This window comes from Cyanistes caeruleus, chromosome 4 (assembly GCF_971803275.1).
Source record: "Cyanistes caeruleus chromosome 4, bCyaCae1.hap1.1, whole genome shotgun sequence".
Classification (NCBI taxonomy): domain Eukaryota; kingdom Metazoa; phylum Chordata; class Aves; order Passeriformes; family Paridae; genus Cyanistes; species Cyanistes caeruleus.
Window position 1 is genome coordinate 30162644 of NC_141704.1, and position 19966 is coordinate 30182609.

Sequence of the window (19966 nt, forward strand, 5' to 3'; positions counted from 1 at the left end):
AGAGGGGGAAATGGTGACTCGTTCTCTGTTTGTGAATGAATTGTATATGACTACATTCCCAAGTATTTAGGAATTTCTATTTTTAAAAACACTTGAGTCTGGTTGCCCACACATTACAATCACAAACCACAACTCTTGTACCAAGTCATCACAAATATATCCAGCCAGACATTGACTCTTATACTGTACTTCTTTAGGGAAATACATGATTTTTTTTAATATGCTCTTTTTCCCCACAAACAGATGATGGGGAAACTTGTCCAGGCTTCCCAGGTGAATACTAACTGTTCCACCTGAGCCTCTTTGAAAGGGATGGAGTCTTGGACTTGTAGACTTAGCATAAAACAAGTTTGGAAAACAGTACCAGCATGAACAAATGACAGTGACCAACACAGAAGGACAAAACAATTCAGAGTGCCTGTGCTGTGTCAGATTAATCATTCACTGAGCTCAGCAGCTGGCATCATACAGTGGATGGCTGCAGGTGCCTACTGAAGAATATAAACCCAGGGGAATTCTACACCAATACTGCCTCCCTATAGATTCCCATCCTGCAGCATGTTGCACCAAATTTTGCAGCTACTGATGATATTTTTGCTAATTAATAACTTTTGGTGGATTTTTCATCTGTGAATTAGGTCAAATTAGGATAGTTTCATATTTGGTAAAAGTCCAATTCATTATATTCCACTATTATTACACTTCAATTTGAACCTCATGCTCTTAAAGGTTATCATTCTTGCATATCATATTTGTTTGCAAATATGACTTTGCTGCACTCACCCTTCTCTTTTTCACATTACTAAAATCATGATAAACAGAGCAGTGAGATGAAGCACAAGAAAAGAAATGATGCATTTACTGTCTTACCTTAGTGCTTGTTTACATATACACAGAGTGAAGCATCAAAACAGTAGCAAGCACAAAAGCAGAGGAAAGCTAAACTAACATGGGACTGTGGGACTGTACATATTTCTCTCATTGTTTACCATCTTCTCTGAACCACTAGAGGCTGACAGAAAGCCTAACAGCCTGATTTGCTACATGATTCTTGGATTGGAAAGATATATATAATAGTACTAGTAAAAAAAAGCTTTCAAAAATTTTAGCTAGCAACTGCATAAACTTAAGACTGCATTTCCTTTCTATAAATAAAAAGTTTCCCTTTTAAAAGCACTTCTCCCATGAACGACTTTGGATTACCTCCCTACCAGAAGAAAATTCTATCCTGACTTTTCCTGATGAATGGTTGTACTCCATACAGCATCACAAAACCACAGAACAAGCTTGGAAGGGATCTCTGGCAGTCATTTGGTCCGACCTCCCCCTGGCAAGCGCAGCTACCCAGAGCCAGTGGCACAGGACCATGCCCAGATGGCTTTTGACTGTGTCCAAGCATGGGGACTCCAAGCTGACCTCCTCTATTCCTGTTAAAATCTCACTGGGCACCCTGTGCCAGTGCTTGGCCACCCTCAAGTAAAGGAATGTTTCCTGATGTTCAAAGGGCTTCTCCTGCATTTTAGTTTGTGCCCACTGCCCCTTGTTCTATCACTGAGAACCTCTGAAGGAGCCTGGCTCTGTTTTATTTCATACTCTCCCTCCAAGTATTCATGTACAATGATAAGATCCCTCTCCAAGACTTCTCTTCTCTGGCTGAACAGTCCCAGCTCTCTCACCTTTCCTTACAGGTGAGGTGGCTCAATCCCTTCATCACCTTGGTGGTCTTTGGCTGGATTCTCCATTATTTTCATGTCTCTCTTGTACTGAGATGCCCAGAACTCAGCCTGGACCCAGCCCTCCAGGTGTGGTCTCACCAGTGCTGAGCAGAGGGGAAGGGTCACATCCCTCGATCTGCTGTCAATGTTTTGTCCAATGCAGTCATTGTTGCAAGGGCAAACTCCTGGCTCACGTTTGACCCAGTGTCCACCAGGATCCCCAGATCCTTTTCTGCCAAGCTGCTTTCTAGCTGGGCAGCCTTCAGCATGTCCTGGCACACAGGGTAGTTTCCATGTGCAAGATTTTGCACTTCTTGTTGAACTTCATGGGCTTCCTGTCAAGACTCTCCTCTCTGTTAAATAGTATTTTTTTCCATTTACTTAATGAAATTCCTCACTGGCCCACAGAATATGTAGCACCACAGAACTCTCTGAGCTACAAAAAGTGCTCCTTGTTCAGTGTGGAAAGATGGAATTTTGGCTGATAAAGTGTTTTCCCTGGCAGAATGTCCTTAAACACTTTACCCTGGAAAAATGCAACCTTCAGTACTGTATTGATTTTGTCACTACATTCACTGCATCTTCCTAGGCATGCTTGGGAAAAAAAAATAAAAAAATCAATCAAAATAATCCAGAGCTATGACATAGTATCCCCTTCCCCACTCCAAATCAAAGATTCCCTTGGTGACTGCTGACTCCACAAAAGCACCACACAGGTCAGAGCCTTGCCTGTAGGTCAGGCTGGCTGGGGTGATGTAGCAGGCTGAGGATCAGCAGCCCCAGAGGTGCCACTCGCATGCCTCCTCCCCCACCTCAGAGGTGGGCTCATAAATGGGATCAAACAGAACCTAATTCCACCACCATCCATACTCAATGGCTGCGGATTCCCTGGGCTGGGAAACAGCCTGCAGCAGATAGAAGAACCAAGAAAACAGAAAAGGCAGAGAGAGAGATAGAAAATGCAGTCTCTAGAATTTCTAGATTTTGCCTCCCCAGAGCCTTCATGCCAAGTTTAACCATTAAAATACCTAGCATCTAGAACAGACTGATAAAAATAAAGAGAAAAGTGAATCAGGTTTTGTAATAAAGGACTCAATGGAAACATGGATATCCAGAAGTATTTGGCACCTACTTGCTCTTAACCAACTTCAACATAGGCAGTATCTTCCTTGAAAACTGCATCAGTCAGATGATAAACTATGAAATCTTAAAAGAAGGCAAATAGAGCAAAACTTCCAGGCCACAGCAAAATCACAGAGTGTTTTAAATCTGCACAAATTGTAGCTGAATTGTATCTGACACTGATCTGAAAACCAGTGCAATCTACATGGTGAAAGAACTTCCAGCAGGAGGTATCTCTGTGAAGGAAAACCAGCCAAAGCCTTTTGTAGCTGCTGGCTTCAGGCAGCCCTTACAAATGTCCCAGGCATGGGAAACAACCCTGAAAATCTGATGTGTGAATTAGATAACAATACAATTTGTTATTTCCTCAGATTGGATAAATAACTTTCTAGACACAGCTGACAACTTGTTTTCACACCTTTTCATTACTTGCTTAGTGCTTTGTTTGCTACTATAAACACTAAAAGTAGCAAGATATTGTTTTTTTAAATCATGTGGCCTTTATTTAAGGCAAATCTAACAGAACTTGGGCTTTCATGTTATTGCTAAACTGGAGGAAAATACTGCCGCTATTTCAATGATGATCGTATTTTGTGATTTGCAACATAAAGCATAAAAAGAGAGGGTAAACAATATTGATTTTCTGGCACAGGACAGGAAGTTTTCTTGATGCACAGTTTTTCTCATCACAGTTTTTCACACAGGGAAAACTTCATCCTGCTGTGAATATATGCCATATCTCTTCCCACATTCCTGAAGTCACAATTGAGTCACAATTCCAGCAGCACTAGCACCACTGAGGATTAGTTCCAAGATAATCCTTCCCATTTCACATTGGCTATAGCTGACAATATCTAAGCTCTTTGCAGGGACATGTGACTGATCCCCTTTCTCACTCTCTTGCTTCCAGGAGAGCAGTATACCTTGTTGCAGAGACTGGGTTAACTGAATCATTGAGGAAGGAGACTCAATGCATTGAAATATGGGTAAACATTCATGCCTGTCTTTAGCACATTTCTTTTTTACAGATTATTTCTATTATTATCATTATTATTAACAACAACAACAACAACAATAATAATAATAATAATAATAATAATAATAATAATAATAATAATAATAATAATAATAATAATAGTAAAAGACATAACCTAGACTGAGAAATTCCTAAGTCATCAAATATCCTGAGAAGAAGATTACTGTCACCACCAATAGTTTCCTCAGAAGGAATGCCAAAAGGAATCTCCTTGCATCTCACCTTCAGAAAATCACTGCCTTTGCTTAATCCTTGTCAGGCATCCAGCAAACATTAACAGAAGAGCCTTATTTAAACAAAAACAGACTCTTCTATTAATGTTTGCTGGGGAACTTGTAACTTCCACACTGAATTGAGTTTTTTCCTGGGTGATTAACAGGTTTTGATTATACTCATATTCCCCCCATAACAAGCCCTTACTATTTATATGAATGGTTGTCACGGAAACCAAAAATCCCACAAAGCTGGGTAACTTTTCTAGATTCAGAATTTCTGGTTTCTGAGTATTTTAAGAAATAATAATAACTTCCTCCAAAGAAAGAATTGTAAGGAGAAAGGAATTTATACATCTTTGCTAAAATAATTTTTCTATTTCTGCTGGCCTTTGCGGCTGCTCTTGCTCATCTCAGAAGCACTGGTGACTTTAATAGGATTCTGTCTCATCTTTCACTTTAAGAAACAGATGATATCTTCCACACATGCGTGCACCACGTCTGGATACAAATAACAGTGAGCAAAAAGGTTGAGATAGAAATGGATGATTATTTGAACCTCTGGGTCCTGGATAATGTAGAGCAAATGCAGGAACCGTGGAGCAAGCCACAACTGGAAAGGAAGATTAGATATTAAAAAGGCAGAACAAACAAAACCTCCAAAATCACCATCAGCATAAAGCAAAGGAAAATAACTGCAAATTAATTCTCATCTCTGTAGCCAAGTCCATAACACAGACTTACTGATGTTGAGGATTTTTTTAATTTATTTTTTTTTATTTTCTTTCCAAATCTCTCACCAATATACACATGCACACAAAGGGCAGACAAGTGGGAAAAACCTGATTTAAGGATGCTTCTTCAAAACAACTTCCTTACTAACAAAATTAACTGAGGGTGCCAAGAGCTTATCCATGCTTTATACAGATGCAACTGCAGACATAAAGTAAAACTGATGGTTTTTTGTGTGTTTTTTTGTTTGTTTGGTTTTTTGTCTCTGCCATTTAGATAACAAGACATCAGATATACAGCTTCTTCAGGAAAAAAAGGACCAAAAGGTAATTCACCTACTGGGATCTTTAAGTATTATCTCCCTCCCCTTAGGTATTTAGATGGATTTTCTCCCACCTTATTTAGACCCATCAAACTCAAATGGCCAGTTCCTATTTGAGTCCTTTTCTTTACTCTCATTTGAGACTTTCTGAATTTCTTCACTGTTTCTTGCTATCTCCAAAATGCTGAATACCCTCTTTGTTTTCCTCTCTTCATTTGTGCAAGATGAGTCTGCAGAATGGAAAAGTCTGGCCAGTCTCAATTAGTGCTGTTTCTTGTCCCTTTGAGGCCTCTGGCCTCAAACCCCAGCTGTTTCCAGTGCAGCAGTCAAGGGTGGAGGACCTAAAAGAGTCTGAGCATCCTGAGAGAGGTCAGTGAGAACCAGTCAAACACCAGCCTCCCAGTCCCACCCCTCCAGGAGAGGCAAAAGTACCAATCTTCCCCAGATGATAAAGTCTTGTTTTTTTCTTTTTTCTTGTCAGTGAATGAGTGAAAAGAGACAAACAAGCTGAAGCAAATAAAATGACAGGAAGCCAGAGCTTTCTTGTGAAAGCTGACTGACAAGTAGGTCTGGCTGGAATTTTCCCAGTGGTGAAAACTCACGGCTGCCCTTCTCGCTTCATCTGTACGGAAAGATAAGAAAGATCAACTGCCCGCTCTAATTGCTGCTGAACTCAAATCAACAAGCTCTTTGTACTAATTCATCAGGGAAGATACAAATACATGAAAATATTATCACTGTCAGCTTTTTCACTTTAGTAACTATGCAAGTACATACACATTAGCTGCAGCCATTCCATGTTCTAGCACATTTCCATGCAGCTCTTGGGGTCAAAGCCCAGAGGCACACAACCTGTATTTTGCATGATGTCAGGATAACAAATAGGTGTAATCAAGATGCACTGTCCAGGATAAAAAGCAACATCATATCCTGCATAAATACATGTTTTGTTGGATAGACAACAGCTGCAACTCGGTGGCAAAAATTTATCTAAGTGGGATTCTTTCCGTACCAAAAAATCCTTTTTTAAGGATGATGAAAGAAGGTTGCAGAACAGTTACAGTGACCATTGCTTAACCAAGTAATGCCTGGCAGGAGACTGCAGGTCTAAAATACTTGTTAGCATGTATATAAACATTCCCAACCAGACGCCAAGAATGTTGAGGGAATGACTTCCCAACCGTTTTAAGCCTGAAAGATCCCCATCCAGTTTGTATCCATACGAAACAGTATTCAACAGCCAGAGTTGCAAAATAAAGAAACACAGAATCACAGACTATCTCAAGTCAGATAGGACCCATCACTGATTGCAACTCCCTGCTCCTCACAGGACTACCTAAAACTAAACCATATGACTAACAAGTTTGTCCATGGTCAGAGCTCATGGAGTCATGACCAGAGTTCAAGAGGTTGGTGACATGACCCTGGGGAGCCTGTTCAAGTGACTCACCACCCTCCCAGAGAAGAATTTTCCTGATGTCCTAGGATGGTTTGTGGAAAGGATGTGGGAATGCAGCTTCCACCAGACTTCTGATATCCTAACACCAAGTCAAAACATAGGAAATACATATGAGAAAAAGGATCCATTCTTCTATTCAGAGGAAAATCCCTACCTGCTATCTGGTATCTCACCAGTAAAATCACCATTCTCCAGACCTAAACTTTTACTGTTTCTGCCTAAAGAGTAAGAACTTCAATAGCTGAAAATGTTGCACCAAAAAAAAGGCCATTACTGGGTAGAACACACATCCAACTAGTGGAATAAATGCTATACATCATAAAGAACTCTTACATCTCTTATTTTCACCAAAAGCAAAGAATTTGCAAGAAAACAAATCATCTTCCACCCTGCAGAGTTGGAGGCCAGGTGACTGGAACTTCTTATATTGCAATTATTGCTTCATGGGAACAAAAATTACATGAAGAAGTGTTCTTTTCTCCAGTGCTAAGTATTATAATATATCAAAACTCCTGGGGATTAAAATGCTCCAGGAATACATCTAGAATAAAAAGAATAATAAAGGATAAAAGGTATGGCAATTATGAACAAACAAAACTAACAATAACCTCGTGCAAAAAGCAGTGAATGTGACAGGGGGCAAAAAATTTTCTTTTTCATTGTTGTTAGAAAGAGCTACAATGTCTCTCAAACAATGCAGCACTAACTAGAGAAACAATCTGAAGAAAATAAAGACATTGGGAAAATTGGGCTCCTTCAAAAGCAAGAAACACTGAACTTGAAGTACAAGACATCAGTCTAGTTAATTGCCCTGCTTCTGGGTAAATATCATCAAATACTTCAGATAACTGAGTTTGCATGAGTAGTGTTTAAATGAAGTATCCATGTAACAGGCATGTAACTCTTAAAAACTTCTTGAAACATCTGTCTGAGGGCTAAGACCACCAGTGGCACCCTAATTATATGTAATCTTGTAGTTTCACCCTAAGGATCATCAGATAAAATTGCAATCAGACAGGTGAACACAGGTCCCAGATGTCTCATTAAAACAACACAGATGGAACTATTTTATCGGCTTTCATCTGTGTCAGCTAAAAACTGGAATCCATTCAGCTGTGAAAGGGGTCAAATCTGAAGTAATGGAGGAGTAGACGGGAAAATTACCAGGGAAACAAAATACTACTCAGTTTTCATCTTTGTTTCTGAAAGGGTGAGACCTAGACACCATCAACTTAAGCTCAAAGAATGAAACTTCTACAGGATTAAATAATTTGATCTGCAAAGATCTCTACTAAGAGAAATGACTGAAGTCAATGACTCATGACCATCAGTGGCATCTCATAAATAACCTTACTATGTATTTCAAAAAAATTGAAACTTTGCAGGACGGCAGGCTGACCTGAAAAGTGGTAACTCCACTAACAGAAACAGAATTCCTCAATTTAGAAGTTCAAATGTTCTCATACTAAATTGACTCAGAAAGAGGTGATGTCAATGGCATTTCATTAACAATGTTATTAGAGATGCCCTCCCTTTAAAGCAAGTATTGAGACTAAAATCAGCCTGGACACCCTTACCTGGACTGAGATGGTTTCAGAAGACCTATGAGAAGAGCGACTTCAGAGTGTGCTTGTGCTGTGCCAGGCACACAGCATGACTTTCAGTGCTGTGAAAATGTGTCACACAAAGGTGTGCCCAGACAAGGTGAACTTCATTTTTCTCCACAAGAATGACTATTTCAGCCCCAGTCCTTCACAATACTTAGCCTACAATGCTCCATGGGAAGTAGCTCACATCTGATCTATTGCCCAACACTTCCCTGAACCTCAGCTGTTTCTCAGAAATAAGCCAATACCATGTACTTTACAAATGAAGGAAACTAGCCATTTCAGCTCCCCGGTTGTGAATCAAGAATATTTTTGGAGTCCTTGCAGCCTCCAATCTTTTTCTGCTTATCTATCAGACATGGAAATACATATATTTCAGTTCTTTGTAAATCTCGAAGCATTTTGATAAAATGCTCACATCAATACTGATCCTCACTAGGAATGCCCTGAGCAGTCACTGCTGTTCTTCTCGGAGTAACTGAATACCCTTTGACAGGGAGGTGTCCATGTGAGCAAGTGAAAAGTCAGTAAGATCTAAGATCATCTAATTCTACTCATTATATGTCTTCCCAGCTTTTTATCTGCAGGTGCTAAAGAAAGAAATTGTGCTGGAGCACAGGATGACCATTAACTCTCCCCAGCAAGCACAGGGGATATACAACCTATATCCCTCGTGCAGATCCAAGTGTTCAAATAATTTCTGTGCATCCCATGCTAGGACAGCAAAATGCTGTCCTGTTTCTCCTGGGTGGATGTAAATGTTCTGAGAAAGCAGTTGTTGTAATGGGGATGCATGGAACAAGAAGCAATAGCTGACCAAGTTAGTTTAAGATGTTGTGTCTTTTTTAGACTCTTCCAGGGCATGCTTTTTAATTTTTGTCAAACTAAATAATCTTTTGGAAAATCTCATGTGCAGTTATTAATCTTTTTCTCATCCTCTGCTAAAATTGCCTTCCTCAGAGGTGCAGCAAATGTTGCTGCAATGAACAGTGTTTAAGAAGCTGAATGCAGAACAAAAATCCTTGCTGTTGAAATGTCCCAGTCAGCTACTATGATACAAATGTGGGTGATGTTAAGTGAAGAGAGCTGGCTCCTTAGTCCTCAAAGAGCTGCTACCCCATCTTCCTGGTGGACACAGAACAACTGCACTGCTTTTCCCCAGAACCAAGAAAAAAGTGGAGCTACAGAGAAGCCCACAGAAATCAGAATTTTAAAACTAACGAAGAACTCCAATGTTTTTTTCAAAGCACCAGCAACAGCAGGAAAGCACCAGGGGTTTACAAAGTCAGACATGAGGCTTTATTGTGGAATAGTAATAGGAGCAGTGCACAAGGTAACACAGAAAGCAGAGTGGGAGCCTTGAAAAAGGCCCAGGAAATACTTCAACTTCCTGCATCACATCACACTAGGCATCATCTCAGTATACCAAACCCTCACTGTTCTAAATCTCAAAGTAACTGATTATATTTGTAAATCTGAAGACAAACTACATAAAAATCTTTAAGAAACTATTCCTTGTTTGGTGTCTTGCCTCCCTTCACAGACTCAGAGGTGACATTACTCATGAAAGCTACATGCCACTAAGCAAATGACAACTGCTAAGTCAGAAAGGCACTGTGAGTACCATTATCATGACCCATTTCTGACCAGCCTCAGTGATCTCCATGGCACTTCTTTCTGACCACCTGTTTAGAACAGGTAGAAATGTAAGACTTAGTCTGATTTTATATAAAATTATTTTCTTCATATTCTAAGTCTGAATAATAATGGAAAATACATCTAAATAAAAGTCTCCAATGTTGCATGGCTCTCTTTTTTTTTTTTTTTGTGCCAAAAAGGGATTGGGAGGGCAGAGGAAGTACTGCTTAGGCTACTCAGGATAGATTCTGACCTCTTCACAAAGGTTCCACTGTGCTGGGGAGTTTGAATTGCTATCTGTTTCTTGGTGGATACTAATTTCCTCCCAAACAGTCTGAAGGAAAATATCTTGGCATACAAAACCAGGTCTGTTAATTTCCAGTCATCTGTACTGAAAACCATAGATAAAAGACCCAAGCATATTTTATCACCTGAGACTTCAGGCCTCTAGTATTCAACACCTCCTTTAGCAAGTACACAAAATCTCAATTATAAAATGGAAATTCAAATCTAAAACTAAGCCACAAAAGGTATAAAAATCTGTAAAATGTTTTGATTATAGACTTAGTTTGTCAAAGTCTTGAATTTGCATATAAAAAAAATAAAGAGAAGGGGAAAGGGCAGGAAGAAACAGCAGTCTGTGCCTATTATTTCACATACATGTGCAATAGGCCAGTTTACAGAATGACAAAAGGCTTGTGAAATGTAGGAGCACTGCAAGTCCCCATAACATGTGACAGTTTTAGATCAAAACCTCAGTGCTGTGGAAATACTTTAACTGAATACTTACTGCTGCGCAAATTAATGTAAACATAAACAGATGCTGAGTTTCTCATTCAGTGTTGCATCAATAGCAATTAGATCTTGCATATGAAGTGGAAAAGAAACAAAGGAAAGCAGCATACTTCTGCTTTATAACTTTGTGTGTTTGCCTCTGAGGCATGCAGTGAAGTATTTAACATATAAACAACCCAGTGCTGCCCTTAACAAAATATAATCTGCATGCAGGGCAATGCAAATGCAGTCAAACCCTCACAATCCATGATAGTTTAGGGTTCAGTCACTATTACTGTGAGATAGATTGTTAAGGGTGGCTGCAACAGCCAGTGGAACTTCTTGACTAGGAAGACGGAAAGCAGGAGAACACTGGCCAATTTTATTGTTCAAGGCTTTATCAACACTGCTATCGTTGTCACCCTCTTAAATTGATGTAAAAAACACCAAGCTAATAGTCTGTTCCTCAAATACACTCTCACTTTTTCCCACCTGCCAATCAGAATCCCTTTCTCCCATACTCAGCAGGTGGTAGCTGCCATTCTGTTAGAAGTATTTGTTTGATCATGGTTCCAAAACCGGTATATGGCAATAACACATACAGCCCTATCACTACTATCATTCATTGGAAGAGCATCTGCTGGTATCCAAAGATTTCATGGCATTTGAGCTGTTTTTGATGTAAATTGCTGCAAAGACACTCACATACTGAGCATACTTTAAAACAGCTAACATTATTGGGATTTTGACTTACAGTAACTTTTGTATGGACAATACAGTGTGCCAGACAGGACACTTGCTCGCTGTCTAGGCAGTAAAGGGAGTCTCCATAGCAAGGGTTCTTACTGGTCATCTTAGCTGGATTGGGTGAGACTCCCTAAAACATGTTTCTGTATAATTTTTGTAAGCCAGCTGGCCCATGGTCCTACCTGACCACTGTGAGATATGTATGATGTGTCACTACAGATCACCTTAACCTGTGTACAAAACATTTCCTAACTATCTTAAGTATGTACAAAACACTGTCCTACATGATCATTTCTACACATGCAGGAACTGTTCCTATTGATTGTCTTACTCTTGTACAATTGATTAACTTTGCAGCAGGAACTGCCTGTGAATATCTGGGAACGCCAGATTCTTTGCCCAGGATGTTAATCGACATGCTCAAGCATACAAATTGGTCTAGGTGCAGCAGGGTCTGCCTGGAAAATCTCAAGAACTGTCTGAAATTCCCACCGGGACCACTCCTGTAACAAGCTGTCAAATACTTCTTGTGCCAGCTGTTCCATCAATCACCTGGTTTCAACTTGGGCTGCTGCCTCAAACCAGTCCTTTATCTCATCTGTGCAGACAACACGCCTGGGAGTTCTGGACCACTATGGGAATTTAAGTGCACTGGGGGTGCACACAGGCACAGACCTGAAAGCCAGCGATACTACAATTAGAATTAAAGAATTAAGCTTTAGATTTCTGCTTAAATATCATAGCCCTTGCTCAGCTGGCTAGAGCATGGTGCTAATAACACCAAGGTCATGGCTTTAATCTCTCTATGGACCCTTCATTTAGGAGCTGGACTTGATGATCCTTGTGGGTCCTTTCTAACTCAGAATATTTTGTGATGTCAATATGATGTCAAATGATGTCAATACCTGACCTATTGAACTGTCTTCAAAGTTCAGATGAAAGTGGCTAAGCAGTAACTCATACTGCAGTAAATGCCCAAAGTTAGGTGATCTTTATGCCATGCATTATCTGAGTTTGGTTGTGCTGGATGACACCACTGATTTTGAATGAGAGTGCTGACATCAACACTTCTGATAGGAAATCATCTAATGAAGTACTGGTACTCAGATCTGTGGTCTACTGTTTCTGGGAACAGTAAAAGCTGGAATACTACAAAAATCTATTCATCATCCCTTCAAGTTCATAAATCAATTGCAGCACATGTGGACTAAACTATTTAAAGGAGATGGCTTTTCTGCTCTATCAGTGTTGAAGAGACTGTATCTGGGCCATTTACTCACAACTGCTCATTCTAGATCTGCTTTATTCAGTTCTCCTGATGTTGTCATCAGTGTGTCAGGCAACATCTGGGAAAACAAACTCACCTCATCTGCATTCCACCCACCACATACAGTACTGCCTCATCAGCTGTTCCTTCTGCTCTGGGACAGTGCAGATCACAATGGATCTACAGCCTGTATTTCCCTGTGAGTGAACTGACACCAGATTCCATGTTCAACAATGAGGTGCAGAAGCCAAGTGCTCAAGCTGCACACTTCCAATAGTTTGTTCCGGAGTTTCTTCATGTAAGACTGAACTTAAAAAAACACACAATACTCTGCAGCCTGATATTTGCAAATCACAGCTGTAATAGATGAATGTTTTACAGGTTTGGTTTTTTTTTTTTTTTCCCTTTCTTTTATTTAATGTTCAAAGAAGACCATTTTCAGTTTCCAGTTATTTTGTGGGATGTATTGCTGTAATAGATACTGTGTCAGGACCAAAGCTGACTAACACACCTGATCATATAAAGTGAATTTACACTGCCAGGTAACTTTCCAGTTAGCAGTCACAGCCATATATGACCACAAAAATTTGGAAGAGTAATGTGTGGGCCGTACTGAGTAGAGCAAGAATGAAGTATGTGGCTGTGGAATAGTTTAATTACTGGCACCATTATCAGCAGCCCACACTTCAAGGATGCTTATTGCTGATTACTAATTGCACGTAGCAAGTTTAGTTAATGGGAGAGAGCTCACAATCCAAACAGCTTGTAAGTTGAGGAAGAGCTTTTAAGCCTCCATCCATCTCCCTTGAGGTTATTGGCAAAGCAGCGAGGAGACAGGCCAAGTTTTGCTGGGGAATGTTACAAGCATCTTAGTAGAACCAGTTGTTAAAATCTTCAAACTAACTGGTTTAAAGAAATACGTCCAGCAAACTGCCATCTTGACTGTGTTTGACCCTTTTCCTGGAAATGCTGTTATTTTGGCTCAGCTCCACAGTTAAGTCTGCTCCTCTTCTGTCCCATATCCCCTATCACATGCCCCAAGCAAAGAACACCTTTCCCTGGCCATTCTCTCCTGTGTTCCATCCTTCTTCCAAGCAGGCTGTTGGCAGTTTGGCAGCACCTGCTTCTAGGGAAAGAATGAACCCAGGCTCTTTCAGCCTGTTGCTCCTGGGGTGCAACAGGAGCGTGAACAGCTGTGTCACCTTGCAAAAGGAAAATAAGTCTTCTCTAAATTTTAAAAGGAACATCTGACATGCTTAATTTGCAGCAGTAAAGTGGATATGTTGGTTTGCTGGCCCTAGAAATTCAGATATAATCCATGGTACCTTGTCTTTCCTTTCTTGCAGTGAAATGTCCAGTTTTTCTCTAAAACCTGAGAGAAAACAATAGCCACAGCCAAGACTAATTTTCGATGCCTTTCTTCAGGACACTGGTTGCTCTAAGCTAAGCAGTGTGTATTTCAAGAGCTGCAGGATATGTTAAGAAACATTGCCAAATACAAAATATTTTAGTCTCCAAAATTCTTCCTTTTAAAAAGTTAATATGCTACTGGAAACTGTTGCCTGAATTCTAAATAGCTACTTGAAAACAAAAAAGCATCCACATTATTTATGGAGGATCTAATATTATGTGCTCCCTTCCAATGTTTGAGCAGGAACAGGACCAGAACGAGGACTTTTCCCAGGACTTCAGGGCTTAATCTAACATGCCAGCACCTGCTGCATTAGAAGGAAGAGGTTGGAAGCTCATACATATCCAATGGGAAAAAAACAAACATGAAATTAAATGTTTTCTGTAGCATCTAAAATGTGTTCCAAAACAACTGAACATTGGTGAATGAAAGCTAAGCAGAAAGTTCTCATGCTATCACTCAGTCTAAACCCTTTTAAAAGTCAGAAATTGGTATTGATTACAGGTTTTAAAAAGAACTATGGAGGGTCATTTAAACTGAAACGTAGTATCTACTGTAACAGTGAATCCATACATCACTTTAGAGAAAGACAGGCTTTCTAGTAAACATCCAACATCAGCTCTATGTTTTCTTAACACCAGGCAGCATAATACAGCTCCCAAGAGTGCAGGTGAAATACATGAACCCAAACCAATCATTAAATCCTCTCTAGGGGCTACATAAGAAACAAATGAGATGAGCTCCTATAGCTGTCTGTAAACAGCTCCTCTGTTGTCTGTGCTAAAACCTGCAGAATGATCTGGATATGAGCCAGCATCATTCCTGGCTTTTTAAAACTCTGTTTATATTTGTAACTCTTTGCTCTCTTTTGGCATGTCTGTCACATTCCCCTATGCTCAGTACTATATATTGTGTTTTTTTGGCCACTGAAATCAGGGAAATTGTTTGGTGTGGAGAACAATGAGCTCTGAACAAGGGAGGCAAACCTGGAAAGACCTATTTATGCATCAATAACTCCATCCAGCTAGAAAGTGGTCCTCAACCTAAAGCCTATGGGTTACATGCAAGATAGTCTAGTGCTGATTTAGGTCACCAGTCATATAAAAAATTAAGGCTGAGTGAAGAGGAAGGGACAAAAATATTTTGCTCTGCTCATATCTGCTCAGTGCTTTGCCTATAAATCAGAAATTTGGGAATCACTGAAGTAAGTTCTCTTGGTTATTGTTTACTTAACTAGATTGGAGCATACCCAAATGACCAGAAGGTAAACACTAAGAGGTTTGTCTTCCCCAGCTGAGAGGCTAATTAAAACCCCTACAATTTGCAGAAAAGCACGTGTAACATAGACACGTACAAGATTTATAAGAACAAACCTCCTCCTTGCCATGAAGCTATAAAGAACAGAAGGAAGATCTCTGGCTAATTAGGTTAATATCAGCTTATGGCTTCATGTAGAAGAACCAATGAAAAATAGAAGTTATTTTCTCAAGAATCACTTTTCTTTCTTTTCCATCTCTTTCTAAAGCTTTCTGTAATTCAATCTTTCACAATGTGGTGTGCTTTGAATTTTCCCCTTAATAATACACCAATTCACTAAATTTTTGTTTTTTCCTTGTTTCAGGGTGCTGTTCAGAATAGTCTGGTAAGTCATACAAATTACTGACACCAACTTCAAATGCTAAAATCTGAATACTTCATTCTACCTCCAGAGCTAAAAACATACAGCTCAAAATCAATGCTGTGCATCCATGTTCTAATTTAAACTTTTTAACTGTGAAAAGATAATTATTTTGAGTAAGTGATTTTTTGCCCCCTTGAAATCTTTTCATGTTTATTCCTTTTGGAAGAGCATCCAGATAAAAAAAGATAGCTATTGTACTAATGCTACTTCATCACAGTGTGTGTACTTAAGGCTTCACACACCTGTGGCTTGAGGAATGCAGGGCATTTGAGAGTTTACAGTGACAGACTCCGGCTTATTGAGCAAGATACTCAAGATTCCACCATTGCTACTGGGAAGAAGTATCCCTAGAAAAAACAAAATGTGATCAGATGGACAGCCAGAATCCTCTTGCTAGCAGGTAAAATTCGAAGCTGCTAAACAAAGTATTTCATTAGCTGCTCTCATTCCAGAGAAAATGAACTGATTTTAGCCATTTAGCATCTTCCACTTAGGTGTAATCAGGGTTACAATCATGTCAGTTAGAATTTGTCATCAGGGAGAATACTTTTAGGCAGTAGCTCCCCTGCAATTCACCAGTCAAGGGAGATGAGGAACAGAGGAGTGACATCAAATCAGAAGTATATGACTGACACCAGTGTCTGTCTGTCTTTACCTTGAGCTCATCTGCATCATAGAAGTCTATGCGCACAGCAGGGACCATCCATGTCTGGAACAGAGTTGCCAGGATCTGTTTGGCAATCGCATCTGCAATGAGGTGAAAGTGGAGTGGGTTTCGCCTGAAGTGAGAAGGGAGAGAAACACATTAGTTCAAAGGTTTCCAATTCCTGTTTTTAAAGGACAACATCACAATTTACAAAGCTTTATTTGTGTCTAAGATGTCGAGTTTTCAGTGTGCAGCATGTCTGGTGGAGTCCCGCTCTGTGGCCAAAATGCTGAGACACAATTTGAATACATATGATGGCAACAAAATACTCAGTCAGTTGAGTGGATATGAACATACAGATCCTTTGACTTCAGCAGAATGTGATGATTTGTAACAGCTAAGAGACTTGTGCCCTACACCAGCTCCTTAAAAAAGGGCCAAGTTAATACCCCTTTGGAGACTTGAGCTCTGGAAGTGATTGTTTCCGTTTCTAGGTGAACCTGGTCATTCATCTTTGTGGTAAGAACAACGTCTGTGGAGAAATGAGGGTGCAATGGAAGGTTAAAAATAATAATTTGAATGAGGTAAAATTCTGGAACCCTTGAGTTTACACAGAACTTTCTACAAAGCAAACTTGAAAATCAACAGCTGTCTCACAGGAACCCAAAATTAGGTGTTTCAGATAAGTGCCTTCTAGATATTCCCTGACATAGTGAATAGAATGGAGATTGCAAATCTCACCACAGCCTTTTTCCTACAAGAAGGAATGGTTCAAGGAAGGCAGGAAGAAAGGAAACATTTTACTTCCAGACACCAGATCTGGGTTCACTTCTGTAGTTACAGGACTTGGGCTAACTGAAGAGCTTCAAAACACGAAGGGTGAAGCCAGTGTCAGCAAGAGTGGCAAGCTCTGACAAAGTCTATGGATTTTTCTATACTAATGTGAGCTTAGATATTATAAATACCTTATTTAATTCCTTTAACCTCCCTCTCATTTTGGAGGACAGTAAGCAACATAATTTAATCTTAACTTCTGTGGCAGGAAACCTACCAGTGAAAGCTAGTCACAAATTGTAGTCTTCCATGTCTACCCCAGCTTAGCAACTTTCCCCGTCAGCAGAAAAGGACTGAATTTGAAAAAACCACTAAGAAAACAAATGGTTTGTTAGACTTTAGCATGGGATCAACCTTTCTTTCATCCCTAGAGTGAAAGAGTGGATTCTCATTTCTATGGAATTTGTAAAGCTAAATGAGTGTACTTGTTAATTGGTATTTTTCATCTAACAAGAGAAGTATTTCGTTTCAGATGTTGATGAAAGCAGAAGATGAGTGATGATACTACATTCTTCAGTGTGAATGAGAAGTGAGGAAAACTATGTTAGTTCAGGCCAGTATACTTCCATTACACTTTTGGGTTTAATCCAAGAAATGAAGGTTATCTTTTCCTCCATTTTCTACATTAATGAAAAATGTGCCTTCCTCTTTAATGTTTCACTTCTTGCTTTGATGAATAATACTGCTTCCCACTGAACAAAGTCCACAGGAAAATGTAAAAATACACATAATGGTACATGCTATTTTAACAGACCCCTCAGCAGAAAGAGGACATTGTAAGAAGCAATGTATGATTGGATTTTGCAGTGTCAGAAATACTGCACCTAAGACCCAACCCAGTGAAGCTGCTTCAAGGACACTGTGGATCACATAATGTGCTTACATGAAAACCAGAAAAGGGCTGCGTGGAAGTTTTATATAGGAGATAATAACGATGGCAGAATAAATCCAGAGCTGATCTGCCTTAAACAATACACAAAACACTAAGCCACAACATCTTTTTCAAAAGACAAAGGTCTTTCAATCTCCAGTTTGCCCTACAGGGAGGAGGGGAGAGGGAAAGGCATAAGCTGCCAGCTGCTGAGTGTCCCATTACCAAGCTGAAGGGATCACAGCAATTACATCTGCTTCACCAGCCCAGCAGGAGAGTAGAAGAGGACATCCTGGCTCATGCAGATTCCGCAGTAACCAGGCACCTTGCCAAGAAAAAAATCAGGAAATAGCAGTGATCAGGAAATACATCTCATTAGTAGAGACAAGGCCAAGAGAAGCAAAGTACAACACCGGTGGCTTTGGGTACAAGCAAAGCAGTATCTCAAGACAAATAGATGTTCAGTATCAACATACACATCCCACACAGGTCCCTCTGCTAAGCAGGGGCTGAGTCTGGATTCTGGTAGGACTATTTCCCAGCTGGTGTTCAGCAATTTCCTTACATCTTTTTTATTATGGGGTTATTTATCTTATATTCCAAAGTAGAATAAGAAGACTAAAAAGTCAGTAAAAAAAAAGAAGGCTCCATCTTCTTTCAAATGATCGTTTAGTTAAATGGAATTGAAATAAAATATTTCAAGATGAAACACACTAGTTGAAAAGGAAAAACCTGACACAAAGACACTCAGATGTTCAGTAGCAGTTTATACTTATCTGAATGACCCAGAGTGTATGAAACTTAAATGGGAACAAGTGGGTGACATTTACTTTAGTTCATCTCCTACTGGGAGAAAGAAAAAAGGATAGCTGTACTCCCACACAAAAATCTCTTTCAAGTTGTTAGCCTCGTGGTAAAGATTCAGCTGGAAGGAAAGCGTGTGTCAGAGGCAAAGCAGAAGATTATCACTTACAAAAATATATCCCCAAAACAGTATAGTGACCTGATGACATCTACAACTAAATGTGCATCAGCCACAGAAAATTTTACCCCAGACAAGATTTCAGTTCTGTGAAATGTGAGGTTCAGCACGGTGCTGGAAGCCAACAGTGCACAGCCTCAAAGCTGGAAGACCTTCTGAAGGTAACCGCACTAGCATACACACAGATGACATCTTTCACCTCTTCTGCTGCCTGCAATATGCGAAGCCTAAAAGATATGGATTGCTTCGAAGTGTTTAAGAAACAAGTTCAGAAGCTTGAAGATCAACCAACATTCATTATAAAAGATACAGAAGAGATTCTGCAAGATGAGAAATCTATCTCAGGAGATAGATAAGAGGGATGCCATGACAATCTGACAGCATGATTGAATCACTGGCTCTAAGAATTAGGGATGACAATCAGGATATTGTGAAGGATTCCACTGAAAGCTGAATTTCATTAAACTTGGACATTTTTCCCATTCTCCACTGGGCACATCACGAGAAATTAAAAAACACGTATTTAGGGTGGTTGTATCTTGCAGTGATAGAAATCACTATACTGTAATGGGGACAGTATATGCAACTATGGAATAACATGGGTCAATATACGGCAACTGAGATAAACTTCTCCCACAAAACTAACAGGTTTTGGAAAATCCACAGTATTCAAATGAATTAATCTGTTTGGGAATAAGTGTTGCTAGTATCCCAGGTTTCAGAACCCTGAGCCCCAGGTCTTCCAGACTCCTTACTACAGAAGCAAGTATTGAAAAAGCCATAGGATTTCTCACAAGGTTCAGAAATACTTAATCTTATTTACTCCAATTATTTTGAATATTTGAATTTCTACCAACTACAACTTTTCAGCTTCTGCTGCATGGAAAATGCTGATGCATTAAGAACTTAT

General features: G+C 39.7%; 1 protein-coding gene across 4 annotated transcripts in view; it reads right to left on the minus strand.

Annotated features, from left to right (window-relative positions):
* LARGE1 (LARGE xylosyl- and glucuronyltransferase 1) overlaps window positions 1–19966 on the minus strand; it is a 268311-nt gene that overhangs the window by 106822 nt on the left and 141523 nt on the right. For all 4 annotated transcript variants that reach the window (XM_086887298.1, XM_086887297.1, XM_086887299.1 and 1 more), the window contains one exon: window positions 16379–16502. In XM_086887298.1, coding sequence (XP_086743424.1) covers window positions 16379–16502 — 124 coding nt within the window. The remainder of the gene's footprint in view (window positions 1–16378; window positions 16503–19966) is intronic.